The 26,630-nt window shown below is 46.0% G+C and overlaps 1 protein-coding gene across 1 annotated transcript in view; it reads left to right on the forward strand.

Annotated features, from left to right (window-relative positions):
- The window catches only part of fam222aa (family with sequence similarity 222 member Aa), a 52,774-nt gene extending 26,144 nt beyond the window's left edge, over positions 1 to 26,630 (forward strand). The window contains exons 2-3 of the mRNA XM_053869618.1: positions 5,561 to 5,703; positions 23,226 to 26,630. Of these exons, the coding sequence (XP_053725593.1) occupies positions 5,607 to 5,703; positions 23,226 to 24,682 (1,554 nt within the window). The 5' untranslated portion in view covers positions 5,561 to 5,606 and the 3' untranslated portion in view covers positions 24,683 to 26,630. The remainder of the gene's footprint in view (positions 1 to 5,560; positions 5,704 to 23,225) is intronic.

Here is a 26,630-nt window from a genome sequence, read left to right on the forward strand (position 1 = left end):
CATCTTTCAGTTCATTCATAATTTAAGATAAATACATATTTGAGCTACTTGCATTTCCAAGTTTTCTGACTTGTGTATTTGTTGAAGTGTAGTTTTCATGACGGTGGTGTGGTTGTAAGTACGATAACTCCCACATTCATTTCTCATGCCGCAACTTTAGGGGGTCCATGAACGGGAGCCTTCCGAGTGCCTAGTTGTAACCCACCGCAGTACAATGCAGTGAGGAGAGAATCACACTTCCAAAAGAAAAAAAACATCTGTGTCGTGTGTTGCGTTAGCTTCACTAGCTGAAATGCGTCCAAATTTGGATCGAGAAATGGCGGAGGCAGATTTGCCAAGCGCACTTCTCTTGAGATTTATCGAGTATTTTATTTAAATTCCAGTGTTCATTTTGGAACCTACATCAATTTAAAGGCCCCTGAAATGAGCTGGTTTGTTGCTGTCGGGTTTTCATGGTCAGTGTTTCGTCCAAATAAACTGTCACGTGGCCCCGTGTGTTTTTATATTAAACAGGATTCCATCAGCACGGCAGAATCTTAGCCGAATCTCAATAATCCAGAAGAATGTTCCGATCATAAACCATCTGTAGCATCCATCTGTAGAATAAACAGCTCCGTTTGTTTGTCAGGCTCTTCCCTCTGATCTGCCCCGGGCCGCTGCCAATAACAAGTCGGATTCTAGCGGCTATATTGGTGCTGCCGTTCCCAGCCTTTCCTTCGCGATTAATGAAAGTTATCCGGCTATAAAGATGGCGCGGTTGAATTTGAAGTCAATTAGTCCTCATTGCTATTACGGGCTTGACATTAGTTCTAAGCAGGCGTGTTTTGATTAGAGATGACAGACGACTGGCTGCTATTGGACTGCCAGACATTCCTCACCCTTCACACGATGGATGGAGCTATTCAAGCTGACTGGAATACGGAAACTTAACAGCTGTGTGTTTTTGCCAAGATGCCCTTCATCTGCAGAAAAGGAGTCTAATAAACACGAGTGCACAGAATTCAAGGCCGTAAAAAGCAACATTCTGCTCCGTGTATATATAAGCTGCTATCCTGGCACTGTATATATCATGGCAATAATGGCTAAACTGTAGGCTTTAACACACAATAGCCTTTTGTTGTGCAGGTTATTTATTGTGCGAGTGTGAGGTTGTGTGGAGCTAGTGGGTGAGTGCATCCAGACCTTGTATTGTTAGGGAATCAGTGGCTCGTGTTTGTGGAGCTGGGAGGGTTTGTTAACAATGGCTTTTTTATGTCCCAGAGTGCGTGCCTGTCCACAAACGTTCCCTCAGAATTTTTATTCCTCTGTAGCTTTCTTGTTTGTGTCAGGGCGTGCGCGCTTGTGTGTGTGCGGTTCGGGGTCAGCAAGCACAACCCTCCCATTGTGGGCTCAGCCTCATCAGACAAGTTCTATGCAGGTACATGTGAGCATTAGTGTGTTTCACGCTGAATATACAGTGCAAACGAGCCGGTGTGGAAGTGCGGCGGGATCCGAGCTGAGGGGGGTTTTACTGCCAGACCCTTCTAATGGAGCCTTTCACTCTGCCTCCATTCATGTGACGGTATGGTGAGATGGCGAAGGGGGGAGTCGGGGATTAACGGGGTAGAGGCAGTGCCTTGTTAAAGAAAAGGAAAGGGTTTGAGTGTGTCGATTGGATTAACTTGTTTGGGCTTATTAAGAGTGGAGACACAGCAGCTTGTTAAGAGCACTGCATGGGGCGTCCCACAGTGAGACGGCAGGGTCACCATTCAATTAGGTGGAAGCCCCACCCCTCCTCATTGTGATGGCTGTCTGCCAGGCCCCTGGACCAACTACTTCTCTACTAAATGGGGGCACTTAGAGCCCCAGACATTAACAAAGCAGGGCTAGTATAACAAAAACTACAATATGGAAATGGGGAGGTGGTGAGGCTCTTGTCCTTCACCGACATCCAATTATAAATCTGAAATTCTCCCAAACCTCGTTTAAGCCTTTTTCACAGGCAGATAAACCCCTTTGAGATGCATGATGGAATTGAATTATAATTTCATTGTTGGGGTCACAACTGTGTCATTTGTAAGAGGGTTAGTATGGAGGTTCCACCGGGAGTTCTAGTTCAGTCACTTAGACCAGGTCCACGGATGCACTTGTGTCTGTACAAGTACTCTGTCGGATACACACCCAGTGTTTTCAGTCACCCAGTCCATAGAAGTCTACGCTGAATCTGTAAACTCTGTGTCTAAGTGGACGGTTGATCTTCAACAGTCTGTCTCTGCTCACTGCTCAGCTTGTTCCTATGCTGATGCACAAGCTTCATTTGGACATGCTGTTGTCTTTTCTTCCAATATGCATATCCTTGTGAATGTTCTGGACACAACATTCATCCATATAAGCTCCCAAAGCAAAGGCTGTACTCTGAGTCTCTTGCAGAGGCCACACCTCCGACTACTACCTGGCAGTATGTGTCTAAGAAAATGATATTTGGTAAATATTAAACAGCAACTTCTGAACATTGAACAATGATTTTCAAGTTTATTTTCATCCATCGGTACCTCTTTGACTCTCTAAAAGTACACCCTAAAAGTAAGTTGTATTTACGAACACATATCAGAAGCTTGTTTCCAGACACTTCCGGGCACTTGATGTCTTTCTATCAAAGTAAATGGTGGTGTATAATTCTTATTCCTCATGTTGGACCGTCATCTAAACTCTTCAAAGTTGTTGCTGCACTTCTCCTCATGTCTTTGTGAAAAAGCTGGATCACGCTTGGTCTGTTCACCCATGACCACCCTGTTCCCCCCTGCACTTGGCGGGATGCTTATCTGGTCAGACAGCTTCTGGTATGAGGATCCATCTCCTCTGATCTTCCCTCCAATTTAGGAAGCTTTTAACTAAGAAATAGCACTTTGCCAAACCCACCGCCTCTTGATTCCAGTTTATATCCTCATCTCATGAGACCCATTCTCTGCCCCCATCACCGACCCTGCAGCAGCGCGAGCCGAACCGGGCCCTGCCAATTGACGTCCTGGCTCTTTGCGATATCCACGCATTGGTGTAATCGGAGATCTGTGAGTGGATTTGATGAGGGAGTGAAGTGCAGTTGGAAGCGTGTTGATGTCTGGACCCGCGCGCATCCTTAGACCGTGCATAGAGGTCAGCCTGGTCGAGGCTGACACTTATAAGGCAGCTGGGATGATGGGTCATTGCTTCATTTCTTGCCACATCTGGAAGACACAAAAGCCTAATGGGAGGAGACGAGGCAAAAAGGGGGAACATGACAAACAAGCTAAAGACTTGCTCCTTCTGCTTCGCTCTTAAAGGCAATAATGGGAGAAAATTGCTTCTTGAAATTGAATTGAAAAAAGTGGGTCTCTTTCAGCAAAGTATAATGCCCCGGAATACATTTGTTGAACGGCAAATGGAGAAAAATGGAAGGTAGTTACACGATTGTCTTACATTTCACTGAGGGAAAACTGTGGAAGCATCGCCCTCACACCCCTTTTTTCCACAAGACTTTTAGTGTCTATCCACCCCCCATCCCTCTCTCTACCAACCACTATCTTTGAACAAATGGGCTGTGAGGATGGGCTTGTTGTGAAATTAGTATCCTCATAGAGAGGACACAGAGAAAGGATTATGTGAATAGCCAGTAATGAGCTCAAAGTGCCAGTGTGTTTGGGCCAGGCCTGCCTGTGAGCGAGAGGAAATGGCACCATGAGCGACCTTTTCTGCTCAAGCACCTGGTGCAAAATAGAGACTGGCCTCGCTCATCCATCTGCAGTGTGTGAGTGTGTGTCTGTGTGTGCATGCGTGCCCTTTTCTTTTCTCTCACAGGAAAGGCTTGACGTATAGACTGAGGGCGACAGTCGCAGCATTTATATGGACTTTAATTTATATTATTAGAAACTGACAGTGTTTCTTCCACGTCCTAAACTTTCTGTCACGCAGTGTTATGGTGCTGGGGCAGCAGGTAGATTGGCTAATAAACGTCCTTTCGGCTCAGCTCTTTGTTCACCAGGACATCGTCCTTGTTACAGATCAAGGTTGGCGTCAAGCCCAATGTTGCTTTACTTTGAATTGCACTGCATATATCGTGGTAACTTTGAAACACTATTTCATATTAGTTTTTTTTTTAATTGGGGTTAAAAAATGAACGTCTTTTGCAGCACATATGCAAAAAAGAAATGACAGAAACCTGCCTCCTGTGGCATTTGTCGTCATTTTTAATGAGAGAAAATGAAAGCCAGGGTTTTACTGAGTGCGGTTAATTCATCTGCTAATCAATGTAATAGCTTTCCGTGGTATTGAAAAGACAATCCATAAAACAAAGTAATGGACAGATGGCAGGTGGCTGAATGCTCCTTTGGTGATTCATTGAAGGAATAAATAACCAAGGACATGTCTGCGACAGGTGTGTGGAAACCCTTTTTCAATAATGCGCCTCGCATCATCGCAGGAGAAGACCACAGCGGCAGCAGCCATGAAATATCTATCTCTCCTCTTTGTTTTAATGTGAGGCTGGCCTGGATGGAGACAATGGCGTTTCATGTCTGTGCATATTTGGACTCGGTGCAGAGTGAAGATTAAGGCCAGAGTGTTTCTGCTGTGTAGGTGCCTGAAGGCTGAGTGGTTAAACCAGCACAATGAGCGTCTGTGTTTCCTGGAAGCCAAACAATATTGGACACTGTGAGGCTGTGAATTTTGATCCTTATCATGTAAAACACTTCTTCTCATACAAGTGGTGGGGTTTGAAACTGGAACTGATACGATGCAGGATAAACAGCGTTTTAAATATACTGTGTACGTATGAGTTATATGTAGTGAATATGACACTGTGCTGTCTCCTCTGCGGCTCCTGGAAGGAATTTTGCTCCAGAGTGAAGGTGGATGCGTGGAGAGAGTTGAGCTGGAGATTTATGGCCTGGAGGGAGATTGATTAGTGCCGTCACTAGTCCTGATGTGCGGTTGGCAGTCGTCCCCTCCCAGACCGACACAGACACACACACATACACGGTACAGTACGCAGCTACACATACATCCAGACACTTTTGAGTCCCCCAGGCCTTTGCTGACAGTCCCTCAGAGCTCTTGCATGTTAAGTCGCAGCACACCGACTGCTGTTTTCTCAGCATTAGCATTTCTCCTGTCCACAGATAACACCATCAATCACCACATCCTCACTGCCCAGAATGTGCCTGAACGTGCCAAAGTCTCGCTGCCTTCCTGGTGACGCCGGGTGGTGTATGTTGTCTGGGATGGTTTCACGGTCTCGAGATGCGGTCGAGTTGATGTGTGCACGCGGCGTGCAAGGCTGCAGAGTGACTGGCCTGGTCTGGGCTCTGAAGCGGTGTGGGTCGAGCTGCTCCAGTGCAGGTGTGTGTTTATCATTCAGCACGCGGAGCTGAGAGGCAGGCAATTGTGGGCATGCTTTCCCAATTACATCCCGGGTGAAAAACCTTGGCCATTTACCCCAGAGGCACCTCCTGACGGCTCACCGGACAAATCTGTGGGGCATTGACCTCAAATCATTCTGGTTAACTAACTCCACTCGCTCACTCTTTCCCTGTCTTTTTTTTTTCAGGTTGTCCGCAAAACTCCCCCGGCTGTCGTACTGTGCCCGCCTCGCCATGCTGGCCTGTCTGCAGAGGAGGCAAAACCCTCCACCCCAGCACCCGGTGTGTGCCAGCAAGACCCTGGAGCCACCGCAGTCCCTCGGCCGAAAATGTAAGTCAAATACAGCAAATGTCAAACACTCATTTTATATGTTGTGCGACAAAAGGCTGTGAATAAGGGGGGGATAGACTTTATGTTGTCTACCGCTGTGTTCCCTCTCTGCTCTGAGGAATTCTAAACAGTCCGCTCATACTCGCCCGCTTGTTTGGCTACTCATTGTGAGGGAGGCTGTTTAGCGCTGCTGATTGTGCAGTCGTGGCAACAGGGCCGAACAGACAGTGTTTAACGTGCCTCGCTGGCCCCGGGTGACCCTGAGGGTCTGTAAACATTTACAGTGTCTGGCCCTGGCTCTGCTGTAAAGCCTGACATCTGCTCTGTTTGCTCCCTGAACACCACCCACCATCCCTTCTTCTGAGTCGTGGAGAGCGACAAAGATAAGGCCGGTTCAAAAAAATGTTGCAGCGCTGGTGACAAACTGGTTCTGACCAAAAGTTTCCAGAGTCACTCGGCTTCACAGGGGTCAATGTCATCGTCGGTGGTGGTTGATAAAACAATCATTTAATGTGACTCGCAAAAACAAAGGAACAATGCTGACAGAAAATATGACTTGAAAGTCATGACCGGGAGGATTAAGTTCAAATACTGTCAGGTTTAAAAGAGATGTTGAAACACAAGCTGTATGATTTAAAGCAGTGAGGACTGTAGGTTTGCACAAAAACCTGGATTCATACATGTACCACATCACTGCACTGACTCTAGAGAGGCTTGAGAGAGATGAAGAGTAGAGTGCAGGCAGGGTAGAATAGGTGGCGTTGTAAGTAAGTCAGCAAGCAAGAATATTCTTGGGCAGTGACTAAAAAAGATTATAAATGGGTAAAGGACAACTAAGAGAGAAGTTTGGAGACTAGATGGTTATGCTCAACGTTACGTATGGATCCGGATGGAGCCTTCTGTCTGTGTTCTGTGTTCATTTCGTCCGTATTCCTGCATATATCCACAAAGCTTACGGAAGCTGGTTTCCTCTTTTTTATCTGTACCTAAGTAACACGGCAAAGGTTGTCATTCCTAGGATAAGGCACTGACTGCACATCCAAAAAAGCTAATAGATGACTCATGGCAGAGTGAACAGACGCTGTAGAAGAGGGAAAAAAATGACTACTAACTGTGTCTAAAAAGCAATGTAGGGAGCCTTCAGACATTCTCTCCATCAATTCTCTGCTAATTTGGCAGGATTAGCCCACTTCCTCGCAGGAACCTTTATAGAGGAAGTCAAGATTTAAATCAATGGAAAAAGAACACTTTGGCCTCCCACTTATTCACTGTCCCTCTCACTGTTCTCTCTCCACCTGTTAAAGCCTTTGATTGGACAACTGCCGCCGTGACAGACTTCAGGTTTATAATGAGGATGTTTGAACATAATAGCCTCTATTCTGTCCTCAGAGGGGCCGAGGGGGAAGCGAGTGTTGGATTTCCAGCGCTCTGTAGTTCTTGGACTCAATATGGCGATTGTTTGTCTGAGCCCAGAAGGGGTGCAAGGCGGCAGACAGTGGGACTAAGTGAGGAAATGGACACAGTCGGGTCACCCTGGAGAGCAGGTCTACGTGATTGATAGGTTGCGGCCCAGTTTGTGCCAACATAGAAGAATACCGTGACCTGGGCTCCCACCAGGAGGCTCCATACATGAATATAACCCTGAAAGAGACGGAGTGAGTGACAGCACAGGAGGATTATTACCTGCCACAGAGCGATGCCATTTGCATCTGCTGTCCTTTAACACAAATCTGAGGCATGAATAGCAGAACAGTTGGAACGAGAGGGCGAAACAGAAAAAGACCCCGCATGCAGATGCCGAGTGGCTGCACAGTTCATTGATGCGACTCCCATTAAAAATCCCTCATACCCTCAATAAAAAAGGACTTAACTGGCTCTACCATCAGCTGGAAGCGTTCAGATCGGCTCGCCAGACAATCAATTTCCCCCAAGCGCACAGAGCTTAGCAGGAGAAACGGGAGGCGGAGAGCAGGATGTTTCCATTATCACAGGCTGGGCATGGGGGCGGAGGTGGGGTGAGGAACTGTGGAGCGGGGCGCAGGGAGAGAAAGGAGGCGGCAGCCGAGGGAGATGGGGAAAGACGGACGAGTTGAGAAGAGAGAGCGGAGGCAAAGGAGACAGAGAAGCTGGCTTTTCAAAAAGCCATTGACCGCCTGCCCTTAAAAATATCATATTGGATTAGCTTCACGAGGGCGGGCTTTTGATATTTTTTTTTACTTTAGCCATGAATTAAAAGGAGCGCCGAGCATTACTTGAATTATAAATCATAGGCACTTGCTTCCACTGCACCCAAATTCCACGCATATGCGGCTGCACTCTCCGGAGCCAGCCCCTGTCATTTTTAATTAAATCCCCCTTATGGGTGACATTTGTAGTCTGCCCCCTCCTTCATCCTCCCCTCCACGTCTCTCTTCCACTGCCCTAGATGGAGACATGAAAGGCGGAGAGGCACTGGAGCTCGGGCCTCTCATCATGTTGTGCCCCAGAGAGAGGGCACCCATCCAGAGAGATGAGAGAGAAATGCCCTGCAGGGGTAGCCGGGTGAATAGATGCTACTGACCCCTGGACCCTCCTGCCCATGGGCTGCTTCCTTTTCCACCTATTCCCCTCTCCTTACATTCTCATCCATTGCTTCTCGGTTCGTCTGTTCGAGATGGGGTCAGATCCGTGACTCTATTTGGTGGTCAGTTGCAGCCGGTGTTGTTTCGGCATCATTTCCACGTATAGGTATTTTTGGTCCTTTTTTAGTCATCAAAAACTCGAAAGGAAATTTAAGGATTTCTATTTTCAATTCCTTGCAAATCCACCTGAAGAAGGTTATTCATGCACAGAGAGCGAGGCGGAGCTCACGCGCAGCACTAACCTTTGGCGACGCCGCCGCGGAGGCTCACGGTGCCAATCAGTCAGGTGTAGATGAGAAGTTCCCCTAAGGCTCGAGATCCCTGGTTCCCTCCATGTCAAGCTAGGTTCAACCCTGCTCCTGATTGATGGACAGAAACAAGTAGGTCTTGTCAGTTTTGGCCTCAGGACATGACATAGTGGCTCACCTGGGGATTGTAGTTTTCTTAATAGCACCATGCCTGGCCAGATCGAGCTGCTCGAGTCATTAGTTTGCTTCAGGTCCTTTTGTGGAGCTCCACACTGATCAGGCTGCGGCTCTTATACTCCGTCAGGAAGCTTAAAAGTGGAGGCTTTCTCAGTCGAATATTTAAATTTGTCCAGCACATGCAGTCGAAAAAAAAAACAACCTTTGCCTTGATTGCCTGAGTGCTTTGAAAGCGGGAAGGGAATCGTGGGGGAAAGCAGTCGGATGCAGGAAATATGCATGCGCTTGACCTTTCCTTCTGATTGAACCTGCTCTGTTCTAAGTCCAATTTGGAATTCCACAGAGTACCCACTGAGCCTGTCATTATTCTACTGTGTGGATCTGCGAAACAGAGGTCAGGGAGTAGTTTTGCGTTGGAAGGTGATTGACAGCCATCCAGGGCTGTCCATATGTTACATTTAATTCTGCTGGGCATCACGTTGGCATCACTGGTTTCCCCCTATTGCCTCTGCTGTGTTGCGGAATGACAGCAGGAATATAAGCTAAGTCTGCCTCAGACGTTGTGGGTTATAGTCTCGTGCATACTGAAGCTTCGTCTGTCATGTTGGTGTCTCAGCGCTGGCACACGGAGGATCATTTCCGGATACAGGCGTCCCTCCGAGCACTGCCTTTCCGCTGCCCTCTGCCTTCTGCTGTGACCACAGGGGTGCATGGCAATCTTGTTGCCTCGGGAGGTCAGCTTGAGGAAAGGGGCTCAATCACAGCAGGATTTGGGTGAAAAAAACAAGTTCCTGCTTCCAAAGCCTCCGAGTTGGCATTCGGGCATCCCAGGTGCAAAGCCTCGACACCCTCTGTCTTCACATGCCCAAGTGTGGGGGTGAGTTGGCGGATGTGAGCACAGAGTGTCCGCTGTCCCGCAGGAAACCCCTGAGTGCATGAGCCGTCTCAGAGCCCACAAACTGAAAGAGCCATTCAGGAGGCGGTTTCATAGTGCCGTATTGATAAGTCACCATCACACGGCAAGTGTAAACCCTCCACTTTTGTCGCTTTCATAAACATTGATGTCATTGTTTGTCCGTAGGATCTGCTTGATGATTGTGTTTGATCACTCTGTGGTGTTTATAAAGGAGATATCAGACTTTATTTGGCACCAAAACTGTCTTCATGTGGTTCTGCCGTCCACCTCTGTTTAGTTCACTTGCTGTGTCTCTCTTCTTTTGCCTACATATGATATGATTGACTACATCTCCGTGGAACCGAAGTGAGGTGCACATTTCCATGTTCATGTTCACCACGATCGATGGTAAACAAAGTACAGCCCTTGGCTGTCACTTTTTGCAGCCCCTCTGAGGTCTGATCTCAGATCTTTTTTGATATTTGCTTGCTTTATAATTGTCTTCAAGGTGTACATCCCTCAAAATAATGAAAGAAAGAAAAAAACAAAATAAAAAGTGTTTTCACATTTTGCCATTGTTCTTTTAACAAGCTTTATATTGACAGTTGTCAAATAAAGTAAGTAGTAATTGTACATAAATTTTTAATTGCACTTTTTATGTAGACCATCCTCGTGTACAGCTCAGATTTTTTTTGTTTACTAACATTAAACTAACGCTACATTTTTCTTACTGTCGTGTGAGACTGCATGGACGTAGGTTTACATCCTCACACTATTTCCACACAAGTTGTCAACCTCAGCATTGTCGACACATTCAGCAAAGAGAAGCTACATACAAGTGGACTTTGATTCTGTCGCAAACACTTCATCATCCGTCAACGTTTGTTCGAGTGGAAAAACTAACATATCACTTATTAAAGGCTAAAAACTGATGAATGCTCATGAGTGAATGCAGGTCAAAACGGGGCAAGGTTGAGTGCTGTTCAACAATGAATCACAGAAAATCATCATAGTCAAAGTGAAGTGTTGAAATCACTTAAGTGGCTTCGTCGTCTTCTCGTGTCTTGTGAGCTAAAACACGGCTTAGTATCAAGAATATGTTGGATTTGATGTTGGTGACGGTTATGTTGAGGAAGTAGTTGACAGCCCCTAATAAAAAAAAAAAAACCTACAGGAAATCTGAATCTTTGTGTGAAAGGGGGATTCAAGGTCAAGGGCCCCCCAAGTCTCTCCCCTCCTATCACTGGCATGTGCTTTGCAGTCGGCTGCCTTGCTGTCTATGCAGCGTTAAATATTAATTGTGAATCAGTGAAGGACTTGTCTCCTAAATGATAGAACAGAAGGGCCCAGGCTTGCCTCAGGCAGCCTGCAGGCGTCTTTCTTCTTCCATTTACCTGCAGGCCTGTGCACCAGCACTTCCTGGAGTCTGACAGGCCGGGCCAGACGCCTGCAGCCTGCTCTCTTCTCTTCCCCGTTTTCTCCTCTTTCTTTCTGCTTCGCTCGCCTTCGAAGCTTGAAGTGTGTGTTCAATCTCTACCACCGGGGTTCCTTTACTGAAAACCAGAGTGTCTGTTTGTGCTGTTGCTGTGTCCAGTTGGGTTTGTGCACGACAGTGAGCACTGCTGGCTCTTGGCTGTACAAAAGAAGGGAGTTTCATCTGACGTGGGGAACTTAACTTTCTTTCTTGGCTCTGTGTCCCGCTCTGCTCTCTGCCTCATCAATAGATGTTTTAATCTTGATTTCCTCCTGTTTCCCTGTCACAGGCCTCTCAGACTGTCTGCCTTTCTTTCTTTAGTGAGTCTCCCTTTGTGACCTTCTATCAGGCTTGTCATCGTGGGAAGGAAAGAGAAGCAAAACAAACAGCAGCAGCTTCTTGGCTGAATGACCTGCTCTAACTTGTGATAGACCTGATTGGGTGACGTTTGTCCAGCTGGCACCACCTGATATGAACTCTACATTTCAGACGGAGTCAAAGTCCTTTCATTTTCTACAGGAAAGACTTAGATAAGACTTGTGTACTGTGGTGCTGTGTTTATTGGTGGGCAACTATTGTGTTTGGAGTTGAGTGAAGATGATGGAGACCGAAGAGGTTTGGAGTAATCCTGTAAAATCCTGTCTGGAAGCCTCATTCTGCCGGACCACATCAGAGGTGGACACGGTGAGGTGCCCCAGTGTCAAACTCAAGGCGGCACATTTAGTCCTTTTATGTGACCTTCTAACTGGTTTGGGCTGTTTGTATTCAGAACTCTGTCCTGTTGTTCAGCTCATATTTAAGGGCAGGCGCACAGCTCGACCTGTAAATGAAGAGCACGAAGATACTAACCATGCCGCCTGTGAATCTCCCACTCGTGGAAAGAGATCATTATTCTCAATCGACCGACTATGAGTTTGGCTGGTAGACCACCTCACAGCTTCAGCGAAGTGATATCATGAGGCAGCAGGGAGGAATATAAAGCAAAAGTGCCCAGAGGAGGAGAGGAGGGCAGCGGAGATATAAACCGGGGAGTGTGGAGGGGCTTTGATGCCATAGGAATGAGTTCACAGGCTCATGAGCACGGGCCTAATCGCACATGACAATATCGGCTGGTGCGCCAGTCGCAACGCATAACCACTCGGCTGCTTGTGCTGACTCGGGTATTCGCTGATAAAGCTCTGTTTTCCTGCCCATGCTATATGCTCAACGAGGGCGGCCGAGGCAGGGGTCCCCCCTACACACACCCCGCCGATGGTCAACACTCAGGGCAACATTACATGTGCCAACACTCTACATCAGCCCTCATGTTTTCTCACGCCATCATCTCTTCTGGGATCTGTTAATGAGCAAGGCGATATCTAGGACTCTGAGTGGAGGCAGTTTCACCTCCTTTGTTCATGGCCTGCAGTGTGAGTGTAGCTACGTCCCTGTGTTTGTTTGGTACACGGGTGTCCCACAAAAGGCCTGACATGGCTGCTGCTAGTTCACATTCCTCACCCGCTCAGAAAGGACATAAACCGGTTTTGTTTTTGCCAGACACTCGGCTAGATCATGAGTAATTAACACATGCATGGATCCTCAGGGAGCCTCTGTTTAGCTCTTTTTCACGCGTGCTGCGATTTCATGTATCCCACCCAACATAAAAGAGTGAGATAATGAGATGCCAAGTCTTTCTGCCATTTCCAAACACAGCTAATTCAAAGGTTAGTGCTGATAATATTGTTTTTAATTCCCCAAAGAGGCGGAATGACAGCCGCGGCAGTGCCAGTGGTGTTAATGGGGCAGGAATGCAGGACGAGTGCTTTCCCACGCTGTTAGTTTTCTTCTGCCGGCCGCGTTTGAGACGAGGCTCTGAGCTGCCGAAGCTCGGCTAATGCAGCCGGAGTGCAGACAAATGGAAAGTGACACTTGTGTGTGTAGAATGGTATTTGTGGTGACGCTTTGACTACAGATAATAAAGTGTTTGCCCTGAGGTGATTTTGCCCGGCAAGCACCCCAGATGAAACTCACTTACTGGAGGAGGGAGATGGGAGACAAGGAGGAGGAAAAAGAGAGAAAGCAGCAGCAAGATCAAGAGCTGAGAGAATTTGTATGGCTTGTATTTTAAGTGCGTTATCGGTCAAAAGAAGCCATTGTGTGATTAGAGGTTGATGTGGCCCCTGGCAGATGCGTCAGCTTCCTCTTTCAGGTTCTTTGATTGAATAAGTTATTAAGACGTGATGGTGTTTCACTCTTTACCCTGCTCCTAATAATAGCGCAGATTTGTTGCGTCCTTTATTAACCTTTCAAGTAGCCAAAACAGTCACGCTCAGAGCTGCAGGATTATCTGTCCCACCAGTTTCCATGAAAACAGGGGAAAGTATATTCATAAGCGTCTCAGTTGACCCTTTGTCTTGAAGTTTGTTGCCATCGAGCTTGGTGTTCTAATAATCTGAAGTGGAATTTTCAATGCTGTTTTGCAACCTTGTTGTGTCCATATCTATGACAGACATATTCAAGTCTGTTTTCGTTTTCCCTTCCATTGTATTGCTGTTAAGTTCCACTTTTAGTGCCATCTTATTACAGTCATTTAGCAGACTTTTTATCCAAAGCATGACATTTATAGGTGTGTATACTAACATTTCAACTGCTGAACTTGTGTAGATTCCATGCGTGGGGCGTGAACAAGCATCAACTCTGACTACTGAGCTGGATGTTTATATTATATGATATATATTATAATCATGGGTAATGTCTGGTCTGTCTTGATCATAAGCCATCGTCTGGTTTCTCAGTTAAACACAGACTTGCTGGCGACTTGGAGCCACCTCTGACCACCAGAGGTCGCTGTGTTGAGATTCCCACTGGAAAATATACCGGTTCAAAATGCATTTATTCAACTCACACATCAGACAGTCTGTTGCTGCTTTTGGAAGCTCTCGCTGATGAGTCTGTTTGTAGCATTATCCACCAAGGTAGCTGGCTCTGACTCAGCACTGACATCACTTCCTGCAACTTGGCCTACATGAGTGGAGATTGTTCCTATGTGATTATATTTCCTTCATTTTTTTATTGTTATTGTTTGCTGCATGTTTTTTTTGTTGTGGATTTCCAATGTCAAATTGTTAAATAATCATCAAATGATGTAATATATTAATTTGTATTGCCAAACCACTCTGTTGCCTCCACTTCTCAAAAATCACCTGGCTTGAAAACCATACACTCAGACCTCAGTACCGGTTTGTATAAAGCAATTTGGTAATAAACCAGAAAAGCACCGCCAAGCAGCTTCAATCCATCCCCAACACCGTCTGGATCCAAAAGCCAATCTAGAAAAAATGGCAAAAATCTGCCACAAAGAATCATAGCAGGTTGTGAAAGCTAATGCAGCAGATGATGCCAAACATACTCACAATAGAGATTGTGTAGGTGATGTGTTCAGATAAATGTGCAGTTTTCCGCCGATGGTTTCCATTCAGTTCCGTTGCTGTTGAACATCAACACAGGCATGTTTCGTATCTAAGGAAGATTGTTTGTGTGTGTGTGTGCTACTGACAGTAAAAAAAAAAAACATTAACCACCATATTGATCATTTTCAATGTCAGAATATGTTCATGAGAGGTTAGAAGAATCGTAGCTCGGGTCATGCAGCGGGGTCCTGGAGGATCAATCACGGCTCTGCAGCACCTGCCTCAGCCCATAAAAGCCAGGTCTGTCAGGAGGAGAACACGAGGTTGCCACATCAGAACCAGCTAATTAATTTCCACTGCTGATCCAGTAACATCTGGCTTTGGAGATAAATGTCTAATGAGGAAATGTAAACATTGTGGTGAGCCTGCACTGTCACGTGGCGCGTCTCTTCAAAGGAGACCTGTGTGGTCTAATTAGAGATCTATCTGATGCGTTGTCCGCCGTCCTGTCCTGCAAACAGTTCCTGCAAAACGGAAGACCTTTCCTTTGGTGATACCTGTATCCTCAGCCGTGAACTGGCTGACTGCATGTTGCCATCTGTGTAAAGAGGAAGCCCAAATTCCCCCCCGAGTGAGGCGTTTCTTCCATCTGCCGGTGCCGGAATAGATCAATGAGATTGGATTTGATGAAATGAAAGATTAGTGTGGGAGTTTTTTTTTGTCCAAGTTTTTAAATCTCATTTAATGATTGAATCAATTCTTGACATGGTGCCACGTCTGCATGTCTGGAAAGGATCAGTGCGCAGATTGCTTTAACATTCTCGTAATCGTGAAACATGGCGGCAGGTTAGGGGAGCCATATGTCGATGCAGTATGGCTCGCTCACTTGAAGGAGAGGCTTAAAAAGATTTACTTTCTTACGATGAGATTAGACAAGTGCATTGAATTAATACTATATATATATATATATATATAAATCATTAAAAAGATATTTATAGATTTTTTAAATTAAGTATATATATATATATATATATATATTTCCGTTACCGGTAGATTAGCATGTAGCGCCAAGTACTTGGCTCATTGCTGCTTTCCAGTTGCTTCGGAAGTGGGAAGTTGGAGCTGGGAATGATGTCACTGCTGAGTTCAGTGTCTGATGGTGAATGTTTATTCCAATCCTCTGATCCAAAACAAACATTATTACTTTACATTTTATTTTATAACTTTTATCGTTGTTTCTTAATTGATACAGTGCCGACAATTTCTTCAACATCTCTTCAACACACTGTTTACCGATTGGCTGTTGTTGCTACCCAGTGAGCCAACCAGTTACCCACACATAGAACTAGCAATGTGATATGTATTTTGGATTAACCTTATGAGCGGTTTCTCAATCACGAAAATACATGTTTATCTATAAAAAAAATGCTAATCGCCGCCTCAGCACCAGTAGCTTTATGAAAGATATACTAGCTAATCTAGTTGAATTTCCCTTGAATGGTGAAGGCTTACAAAGCAGAAATCTCAGTACTGTATGGTGTTCCATGAGACTTCCAAGAGCGGAGTGAACATTCTGCTACAGCACCGGTGCCTCTGAAAGATCATTAAACATCTGTGGACTGAGAGAAAGATTTTCTGAAGAGATTTTGAATTCAAAGGCATCTCTGTCACCTATTGCACCCACTAGAATTATAGTTGTAAATTCAAGAGGCACACTACAGATCGCATTTTTCTTACCACTTACAACGGGGGACCGTGGACATATTCTTTGTACTTAAACTGGCTGTGTAAATGGACCGCTTCGACACCAAAGCCAGGGGAAACAGCTCAGACAAGATAAAGGTGCACTGGAAGCTCACCTTTTTTCAGTAGCCCACACCGCACTGTAAATGGCTGTTGCTGCTGCAACAAATGATGCTATCGTCCTACATGTACTGTCGCATTTAAATGTTGCCATCGTGAAATTTCATTGCTTAATATTTAATCATTCATGACATGAAGTCTATTTTCTTGTATTAACCTTTGAATGCTTTGTCTTGGATCCAAGCTCTGATTCAAAATTGTTTACATTAAAAAGGATGTAGATTATTCAGCCTGCGGGATAATGAATATGCAGCGCTATGTTATCTCCCGCAGATGCAGGGTGGAGTGAGGTGACAACAAAACACCAGCGTTTGTTTAAAGATTATGATGACACAAGCAGCTGCAAACTCAGGCAGCTCTATCCTCGGAGAAATCGCGGCGGTTTGATTTTTATCTTTGCAATTATAGATAGCGAAAGCCTGGGAAATAATTGCCTTGAATTTTTTTTTTTTTTTTCTGCTCCTTTGTTAGACGGAAAAAAATCAAGCCCAAGTTGAACAGAGGCAGACGAGTGTTCCTAAAAGTGGCTTTTCTGATATCAAGCAAGCAGCAGGGTTTCTTCGTGTGCACTCGAATTGATTAGTACTTTGACTGAAGGCATATTCAACATGTCTGCCCCCCGTGAAGCTGCTCCACTCTGTTGATCACCGGCTCATACATGTGCTTCCTCTGCTCTCTGCCTCCTCAGGAAGCTCCTGTGGGGCCGCCGCGCTTTGATTGACTGGCGGCCCAGTCAACAGGACCCCTCTATTATTATCATCTCCACCTCAGCAGAGGGGCGGGGCCAGCGTCCAGGGGGTCTGGCCGACAGCCCCTGCTTTGTGTGCCTGATAGTCAATTAGAGGCAGAGCGCTGCCGGAGACCAATGGGATGTAGGGTTAATTGCAGAGGGCCAAACAGCTGGCTGTATCAGGACCCATTGTGTTTGCAGTAGTTGTCACGGCTATTGAGGCTTCGGCTGTAATCGCTGACTAATCAACCCCGTGCCAGATGACACCTCCATTAACACAAGGCAGGTATTGTTGAGGAGCTGAACCTGCTTGGATCCCTTTGCCTCCTCGGGTCCAGGTGAAAGATGAATCCCCAACTATCGCCCAGACGTATTGAAAATAGGCCTAACTTAAATATAGAGTGCATGGTATGGATGGGCCATAACTTATCGTACACGACATACCGCCAAACACGATGACAATTCTGCATCTCTCGATAAATTCGAGAAACACGCTGCTCACTTGCTGCATTGGACTTGGATACATGGACAGGAAGCTCAGTGGAGTTTGACAGCCGACACCGGGGTGTGACAGTTGGAGAGTGTCGTGGGCTTTGGTTCACGATCGTAGTTTTAAACTTATCTTCAGTACAGGGAACCTTTGATCATGACATTGGTCAACTCTGAGCCTCTGGATCAGTTGTTGTATTGTTAGCGGTCCTCATAGGTTCTCTGACGCGGTCGTCTGCCTTGGTTCATATCAACACATGCAGGTCTCCTGGCGCCTCGGCGAAACACCCTGGTGAAAATAGTTGGATAGTGGACGGAGCTCCGCTCTGGTGTTGCCGACGGCGTCCTCTTCTGCGTCCCCATTAGGGTTCACCGATCACTGACACTCTCACAGGCAGCACTAATGGTACGACCCAGCATCAGTTAGGAACCATCAACAAATTCTAAAGCAGTCAAAGTATTAATGAAATCTTCAATAAGGCAATGAAAAACAATCATTTTAGGAGAGAGAATTGTGAAAAGGTTTTTCATCACACAAGACAAATGACTCTGAATAGAATATGACTAAATGATCATTCATTCACGTTATTTCTAATATTTCTTCAATAGCATGGAGAGAATGTGTCCATAGTTGAAGTCAACTGTTAAGAGACATGAGATACAGCAGACAGACTGCTCCGACAGCTTTATTTAGGGGTTAAATTGAGCCGTCTGTCAGACACCAGCGGCTTCTACCAGAGACGTGAAACATTGACTTTCTCATCTCTACACTTAGTTAACTATTATATTTAAACATAAATAAATAATGATGTTGGAGGCAAACTCCACTAATAAGTTTCATCATAAAACAATTTGAAGAGAGACTGTAGTGTGTCCAACACATGGAATACAATGGAAATGTATTCAGCGTAATAATTATCTTTTTTTTTTAATAATTATCAAAATGACAAAAAATTTTGTCCATATCGCCCATCCCTAGTGTATGGTATGGTCCTAAAAAAACATTCAAAGCTTTCATGGTGGAGGATAAATAAAGTAGTTTTTGCTGGTAAACATCTTAGTTGTAAGTAAACTTGAAGGTGAAGGTTTGGCTATATTTTTGCTGAACTTCACAGTGAGGACATTTGTTAGTGGACGCAACCTGCAGTCACCCTGGCGCCGGCCGTGTTTCTCCACAGTTGACCTCTCCTCTTTTTTTTTTTGCTATGGAGTCGATCTGGACCGCAGTTAAACGGAACCCTCCTCTTGCTTCATCCAAACAAACACTGTTTTGAACATGGTCCGATGTGATCAAAGCTGGTGGTAAGTGGAGATACGGGCTTGGCAGAAGTGAGAGAGAAATTGCTTTTTGATGTGCCAAAGCCATCCCTTCGCTAATAAGTCGAAACTTCTTCAACCTGCTTATAATTTCGGAGGGCTAATAAATGAGCAAGGGCATTTGAGGCGCTCCTCTCTGATTTGATTAATAGGCAAGCTTTCTGGTGGTCCTCTAGATGTGGTGCTGCGCTCGGCCCCTATCTCTCCTGGCTTCTTCCCATCACACCTCCAGCTCCCCTCGCGCTCCTGTAATCTGGCCGTCTGCCTTTGCTTCATGTGATCAACACGATTTGACCTCTCACTTGGAGGGAGTGTGGAGAATATAATGGATTTTTTCTACAGTCTAATCTAACCAGTTCCCTCTTTATTGCTGTTTGGTACCCAGCGGACCCCGTCTCCGCCAGGCCTCCCCCATCCTCCGCGCTCACACCAGGAAAATGAGTTCATCAGGATTCAAAATGTTCTGCAAGCTAATTAAAGGAGTGTTAATTGAGTGTTCAGAATTTGGTACCCCCTTCCCCCAAACGCACACACAGACACGCAGAGTTGTGCAGGTTGCAATGGCTGTGACAGAAGTCCCGGGTACTCCAAGGACGTGGTGCTCGGGGAGTTTCATGCCAATCAAAAAAGGAGGAGAAAAGAGTCCTCCGACTGGAATGGGATTTCTAGATCATATCATGGCCTACTGCGGATCTGGCCGGCTCTCCGCTGCCATGTTATCCGGTCCTAGCTCTGCTATCTGGAGCCACTGGAGAGAGCGGCGCCGCGCAGATAGCCTCTCGCCGCATGCGCCGTGCTAATGAGGGTTGGCATTTAGAGATGTGCTGCTCTGACACATGGGCATTGTGTACCAGGAACCGGATTATTAAGGACGAAGGTCAGCACATTAATTGCCTTCCTTCCAACTCCGCTCTCAGGCGCATGAACTCCCCAAACTGCTGCATGTGCTGCACGACTTCATCTCGTTTGCCAGGATCATTTCTTTAAAGAATATCTCAGGTTTCTCATTTAAAATCGCCAAGGATTCCTGTTTACTATAAGCTGTTTTCATGCGCTCGTCTCCCGCACTCAGGAAAAGAAAACATATTCTTCCTTCCTCAGGGGAAATAATTAATCCTTACAAGGCTGTCGCATGTCGAAATGAAGCGAGTGTGAAGCATTTAGCCCAGGAGGCATTGCAGGCTGTCGCCCGCACAGGCACCTGTTGTTGTCCCTGCCCTACATTTCATGAGCAGAGGATAACAACATGCTCCACTGGCAGATGAGACACACCGTTGCAGATACAGATGCTACAGTGTGTCTGTCTGTCTGTCTATAGGCACTGTTTAAAAGGCCTAATTTCTGTTTTCATGCATTGTGTCTGCGTGTGCACAGGTGCAGCAAACTCCCCCCCTCTTCTCCGCTGTACGACGAGGTGAAGGCTCAAACAAAAGAGCTACCACTGTCTGCTTTGAGGGTGTTTATCAGCCTGCACCATCTGTGTGCCGCTGCGCTTAGCTGTGATCTACAGCCGCCTAAACCAATAAGTTGCAGAGTGGCAGCCTTTAAAGCCACCGTCTCCTTCAGCAGCCCCGTCCTCCGTTACAGACTTACTGCCGCCAAGACGAGAGATGTGGAGACCTGGCACATCAAACACAAAGTGATGCTCGGGGAGAAATTATTCCCCGGGTTTGTGACCGTACTCGGAGTAATCAACTTTGCCATAGAGTTTATACCATGCAAGTTCTCTAAAAGGGGAGCTTGAATCAGAAGCATCCAGATGCTCATTTGCCTCCTCCTCCTCCTCTTCTTCTTCTCGGTGCCTGTGGGTTCTAATAACCGGAAGCCTTTGTGGAGCTGAGATGGGTTTTGTAGGCCTGAAAGGCCTCTAATCCCTGTGGCCTGTGAAGTGTGAAACCCTTTGATGCCAGGTTGGTGTGCCAAAGGCTCTGCCTATTGACAAACAAGGGCCGAGCTGGAAAAAGCCGGAGAAAGACAGTTTTTCCCTCTCGCTCAGAAGAAGTGCATTGCTCAGGCGAGGAAAATATGGATTCAGCCACTGCGAAGGGATAGAATTAGCTGCCCTTTAATGAATTTGCTGGCTGTTTTAGAGCCTTTTCCCTCATGTGGCAGTAATTAGGAGGTATTGATGGGCACATTGCAGCTGGGGGGGCGGAGGGCACCCAGCCTTCATGTGCCTGAAAGCCAAGTATCTCCCTCATTTACACCGTGTGATGATCAAAGGTGTTTTCGGCCGGTGTGTGAATAAAAAAGATCAGAAAACAACATTGCCATTCCACTTACACGCGGACCGGCCCTGAGTGTTTTCCCTCTTCCACTGCAAATGAAATGAGTCCTCCGTCAGTTTCCAAATGTCAGAACATCAAAGCAAAAGTCACTGCTGTCACAAGATGAGCGCTGCCTCGGAAAGGTTGGTTTGATCTCAGATGGGCCGGTCTGGCAGGCTCGGAGGGGTCCATTAGCATGGCACGGCTCATGCCACATGCCTTTCAGTGAGCTGACCAATTAGATGGAGGCAACATTCGTCATTTTGTTGGAGAGGTGAGTCGTTGTCCAGGTGTTTTGAACTGTGAAATATAAGTTAATTTAACCCAATTTGGTGACATTTATTTTTTTCCGCTATCACTCTCTTGACAGTAAAGTTGCCCTATTTTAATGTCCCACATATTCAAGTGTAACATTATGGATGACGCATAACACACACGTCAACAATCTGTACAGTTCTGTGTCACGTCACACAAGTGGAGATGAAAAACACTTGGCAAAGTACCAAATGCACATTAGCTTGATGCTAACAGCTAAGAGCTAATGTTTTTAGCATCTACATTCATCCAAATCGATAAATATGAACAGTAAGGCTTGGAAACAGAGGTTGGAAGTTTAAATGGAATATAATCTTTTACTTACAAACCGACAGGATCCTCACAGTGTTATGGGATAGATATCCCCATTATGTTTCGGCGAAAAAAGAAACTCTAACTACACTTGGGCAGACTCATTTTGTTTGACCTCAATACGATCGCAGTCTCGGGTTCAGACAAAGGAACTGCGGTCATTTCACGAAAGACTTCTTGAAATCATATTGCAATTGTCAAGGAAATGAAGCGAATCGTCGCAGCCGCGAGACTCTCATGGTCACCAAGATGTTTGCTGACGCCACAAGAATTCCCCCTCCATTTTGTTAGCTTTTGCATAAAAATGGCATTTTTAGAAGAGGTTGCAAGTCATTTGCCGCAGCTGATATATTGCTTGTAAATTGAGTCCTCGCCCACCCTGCCTCCTCTCAAACACACACACACACACTTTTTGTTGCATCGAGCTAAGTAGCCATGAAATTGCATGAATAATGTCGTTTAAATCCAATCTCACCGTGGCCCCTCACCTCCGTGCCCAGCCCCCAAACAATGACACATGGTGGGGTTTTTAGAAAATTGCCATTTTCCTGTTTGCCACCTCAATTCACAATGGCCAAGTGTTGGCTCATTGAGCGAGGAACATTGCTGTTCTCACTTGCCGCTTTTGCCGCTGAATTGAATTTTGGGATTGGAGTGGTTTCATATTGCAATGAGAGCGGAGCATTTACATGTGCATTTACATTTCAATCTTGGTAATGGAGGGCTGTACCTGCCGTTTGTCTGTTCTGTCGTGAGTTATTCTCCGCGTGTAAATGAAATGCACGTGAAGCTGGCCACATTTGCAGTCACACAAGATCAAGAAGAGGAAAAGACCCGGCAGTATTTACTCTTGTTGTCTCTTTCAATTTCATATTACGTCCCCTGCGTTGATTTGAATTCAGTGCAGCCCATTTGATGACAGCCTTCAGTAACCCCTCCGCTTCAGATGTGCCATTGCACTTTAGCAGCTTTTTATCTCACCCCCTTTTCTCTCACCATCCAAACTTAACCTAATTCAGCGCTAAAGAGACTCTGGATTAATTTCACAATGCTCTGATTTAACAGCGCCTAAGGTACTAGGCTTTGACAGAATGAGTTTTTTTAAAAGATCCATTTGTCTAGGGATGAACTTCAACTGGAGGGTGTGACTATAAGAAGGAAGGAAGGCTTAAGCAGAGGAGGGGAGGGATGGAAATTGGATTTGGATCCCAGTCAAGGTTTTTTAAATCACAAAATGTCCAAGGTCGCCACAGTGGCCAATGTCATCGTGAGTGCGTCAGGATGTGAACCGGTCAGGAGGTTGAAGATGCATCTTTTGTTTCTCACCTTTTGCCCCATGACTCAACATCAGTTTTTTTTTCAGTTCTTTGAGATGTCATGTGCCTAGAATGTGATTTGACACGTTCTTGTCTGTCTCCCTTCCAGGTGACCTGGTGGTACCAACACATTCCCCGCGTTACCCCACTGCAGCCGAACTTGATGCCTATGCTCAGAAGACTGCCAACAACCCTCTGTCTATCAAGATATTCCCCACTAACATCAGGGTTCCCCAGCACAAGCACCTTAATCGGACTGTGAACGGATACGACACCACAGGCCAGCGCTACGCCCCGTACCCTCACCTCCACACGGGAGGTTATCACGGCCTGCTCGCCATCTTCAAGGCCTGCTCTTCATCGTCACCATCATCGACCTCCACCTTCGTACCTTCAAAAGGGGTCCTCAAGAACTCTGAAGGCAGACGGACTAAGCTCTCTCCAGCCCACAAGGCTGTGGCGCCATACCCACCCCCATGTAATAGCACTTTAGCTAATGGCCATGGCCAAGCGGTATTCCACACCGGGCCTTCAAAGCCTCCCGAAGGGCCCGGCTTGTCGGTTCCTCCTAATGTCACTGTGGCCGGGTCGGTGATTCCAGTAACAGGAGGTCGTGGCTTGACCCTCCCCGCACAGTCCAACCTACCTTCAATCCAGAGCATCATTTACCAGATCAACCAGCATTGCCAGGCCCAGGCGCTGCAGCAGGTATGTCAAGGGTCTGCCGCTGTCCCATCAAATTCCAGCCCTTCCAAACAGACCACCACTGTCATGGGGGTCTCCTCGAGTTCCTCAGGTGGAGGATACGTGGTGGGAGTTGGTCCGCAGGCCAACATGGTATACGCTGCTCCCGGTCTGCCAGCTCAGAATGCCGAATCAATGAAGACCGGGGTGTACACAGACAGCATGGACTACATTCTTTGGCAGAAACAGCAGCAGCAGCATCAACAACAAGCCGTGCTCCGCATGTACAGCGGAGGGAGCGGAGGAGGTGGCGTGATCAGCAAGTCCCCAGAGACATGTATCCCAGGTGGAGGGATCATGGCTGCGCAGGTCTCCTCCTCTTCCTCCAGACCGTACCACTTGACGGCCAGCGCCAGCGGCAGTGGACTGGACAAAGTCAGCTCTTCCCCCTTGAACTGTGTGGGCATGCACGGGAATTTCTCCGTGGGGCAGTACTTCGCCCCGCCGTGGAACAGCGTGCTGGTGACGCCCGACAGTGACTGCTATAACCCCCAGGAGCTTATCGGCACATCCGCAGGGGGCCCGGCCACAGTGCACAGAGAGATGGGCTACCCTCACCCGCATCACCACTATCACCACCACCACCACCCTCACCACCCTGCTATAGACAGCGGCGGGGGCTTCTGCTGCAGCCTCCCCAGCAAGAGCCTGTGCAACACGTCCGTGCTGAGCAGCAGCCTGCAGTCTCTGGAGTACCTAATCAACGACATCCACCCTCCCTGCATCAAGGAGCAGATGCTCGGCAAAGGCTACGAGACTGTGTCTGTACCGCGGCTGCTTGACCACCAGCATGCACACATCCGCCTCCCTGTTTACAGATAGAGGGCTGAAAAACAGCAGGAAGAGAATCAAGATTTTTTTTTTTTTTTTTTTGAATCAAAGTTTAATAAAGACATGTATTCCAGGGGGTGCGGGACTGTTCAGAGTGGCACTGCTTTAACCAGTGAGTGAGCTCGGCCAGTTGTTGTGCTGTGTGACTGGCGGTATCGACCCGGGCTGTGTGGATCCAACATGTGCGAGGGGGTTGTGATTTCCAGTGGGAGTGAAAAGGGATTTCAAGATTCTCCAGATGTTCCATGTGTGGTTTGCCAATAGGAGTTTCAGATTGATTTATTTTTCGCTTCTCTTATTTTTTTTGTTGTTGTTGATGTTGTTTTAATTGCTTGAACATTTTTGGACGAGAATCATAACTTGACAGGAAGAGTGAAACGCCACATGACCCCTCCTTACCGTTAAATATGAAGCTACTGTGTAGGTTGTCACTGAAGCGGCCTTTAAAGGCCAAAAGTTTAGGGCTGCACACACTCACATACACGCACACACACACAAGCACACACACACACACACACACACACACACGCAAACACATAGAACCAATGTACCAACACTTGACAACAACAACGGTGATACTTTAAGCAGTACTGTGGTGTTATGTACACGGAACATAAGAGTGAAGAGTAGTACATCATAGTAATTATTGCTGTTAAAGTTTGATACATAAATTGCACTGCTTAAATCTTCTTAACCTTGTGGTTTGGAATTGGGTAGTTTGGTTATAATATATTTTAAAAAAACTTGAAAAACTTGAACCTATTTTTGTTGTTTTATATATTTGTAGGTATATTATATGCATTGGCTGCTACTGGGAAGTGTCTGAAATGTTTTGATTTTTTTTTTGGTCATTTAATTTTGTTTTTTGATTTCAATATTCCTCTCTAAGCCAATGTGCAGTTTCTTATGTCCCTTTGTGAGACATGGACGCTGCTGGAGTTCTGTGAGAACCCGGTTCGGAGAGCTCTTTCTTTTCCTAACCAACACTGGAATTTACAATAAATCTTGAGATGCTTATTTAAAAAAATCTTGTCAGTAAATACAAGAAACAGAAATGTTACAATGAAGAATGTGACTCGTAGGTTATCTCTGTAACCTTACATGTATGTTTATGTGTGTATGTGGCCGAGTGCATGTGTGCATTTTTTATTTTTATTTTTTTTTTTGGTTGATATTCTTCAAAATCCTCAGACTTTTTTCTGACACGCTGAGTCAGCATAAACACCATATCTGCAGTGTACAGGAGATGGTGCAAACATCTCTCTAATTCGAGATGGGCTCTGGAGTTCATAGTCACATCCTGACATCCCAGCGAGATGTTGTCACCGGCGGGAGGTGTTGGCGAAAAGAAATCCCTATTCTAGGGGACTGCTAATACCTAATCCTGCGAATAAACCCTGAAAATTAAAACAATCATGGCCTCTCCTCTGGCATCTGACGAATGAAGACAAGGGTCACTGCATTTCCTTGTTCACTTTAGCCCCTGGTCGGGACACATTTAGCCCGCACCGGTTTTAACTTGATGATTCAGAGCAGTGAAATATTTATCATGACTGTGAGATTCCCTTGAATGTACTGCACTTAAAATCCTGGGATGTTTTATTGCCTTGTGTGATTCAAGTGAAAGAGGAAAAAATTGGATCAGTGCAGCAGTCCCCTGGTCTTAAATTAGCATTTCTTTTGTCAGACGAATTTCAATGGTAAATTGAATTTATTAACCGGAGAGAGAGGGGAGTTTTGTCGAGGAGAAATACTGGCATCAGTCAAGATTTATGAAGTGCAATTATTATAACTGTATTAACATTTTTTTCCTCTGAGCTTACACCAAAAAAAATGTAAACTACAGTTGTCAATACATTCCCAATGTACCACACCCCTGATCCCTATTCTTTTGTTTTGAGGTGTAAAATAAATTTCTTTAAGAATAATTTCTGATGCT

The sequence above is a fragment of the Synchiropus splendidus genome, chromosome 7, assembly GCF_027744825.2.
Source record: "Synchiropus splendidus isolate RoL2022-P1 chromosome 7, RoL_Sspl_1.0, whole genome shotgun sequence".
Lineage (NCBI taxonomy): Eukaryota > Metazoa > Chordata > Actinopteri > Syngnathiformes > Callionymidae > Synchiropus > Synchiropus splendidus.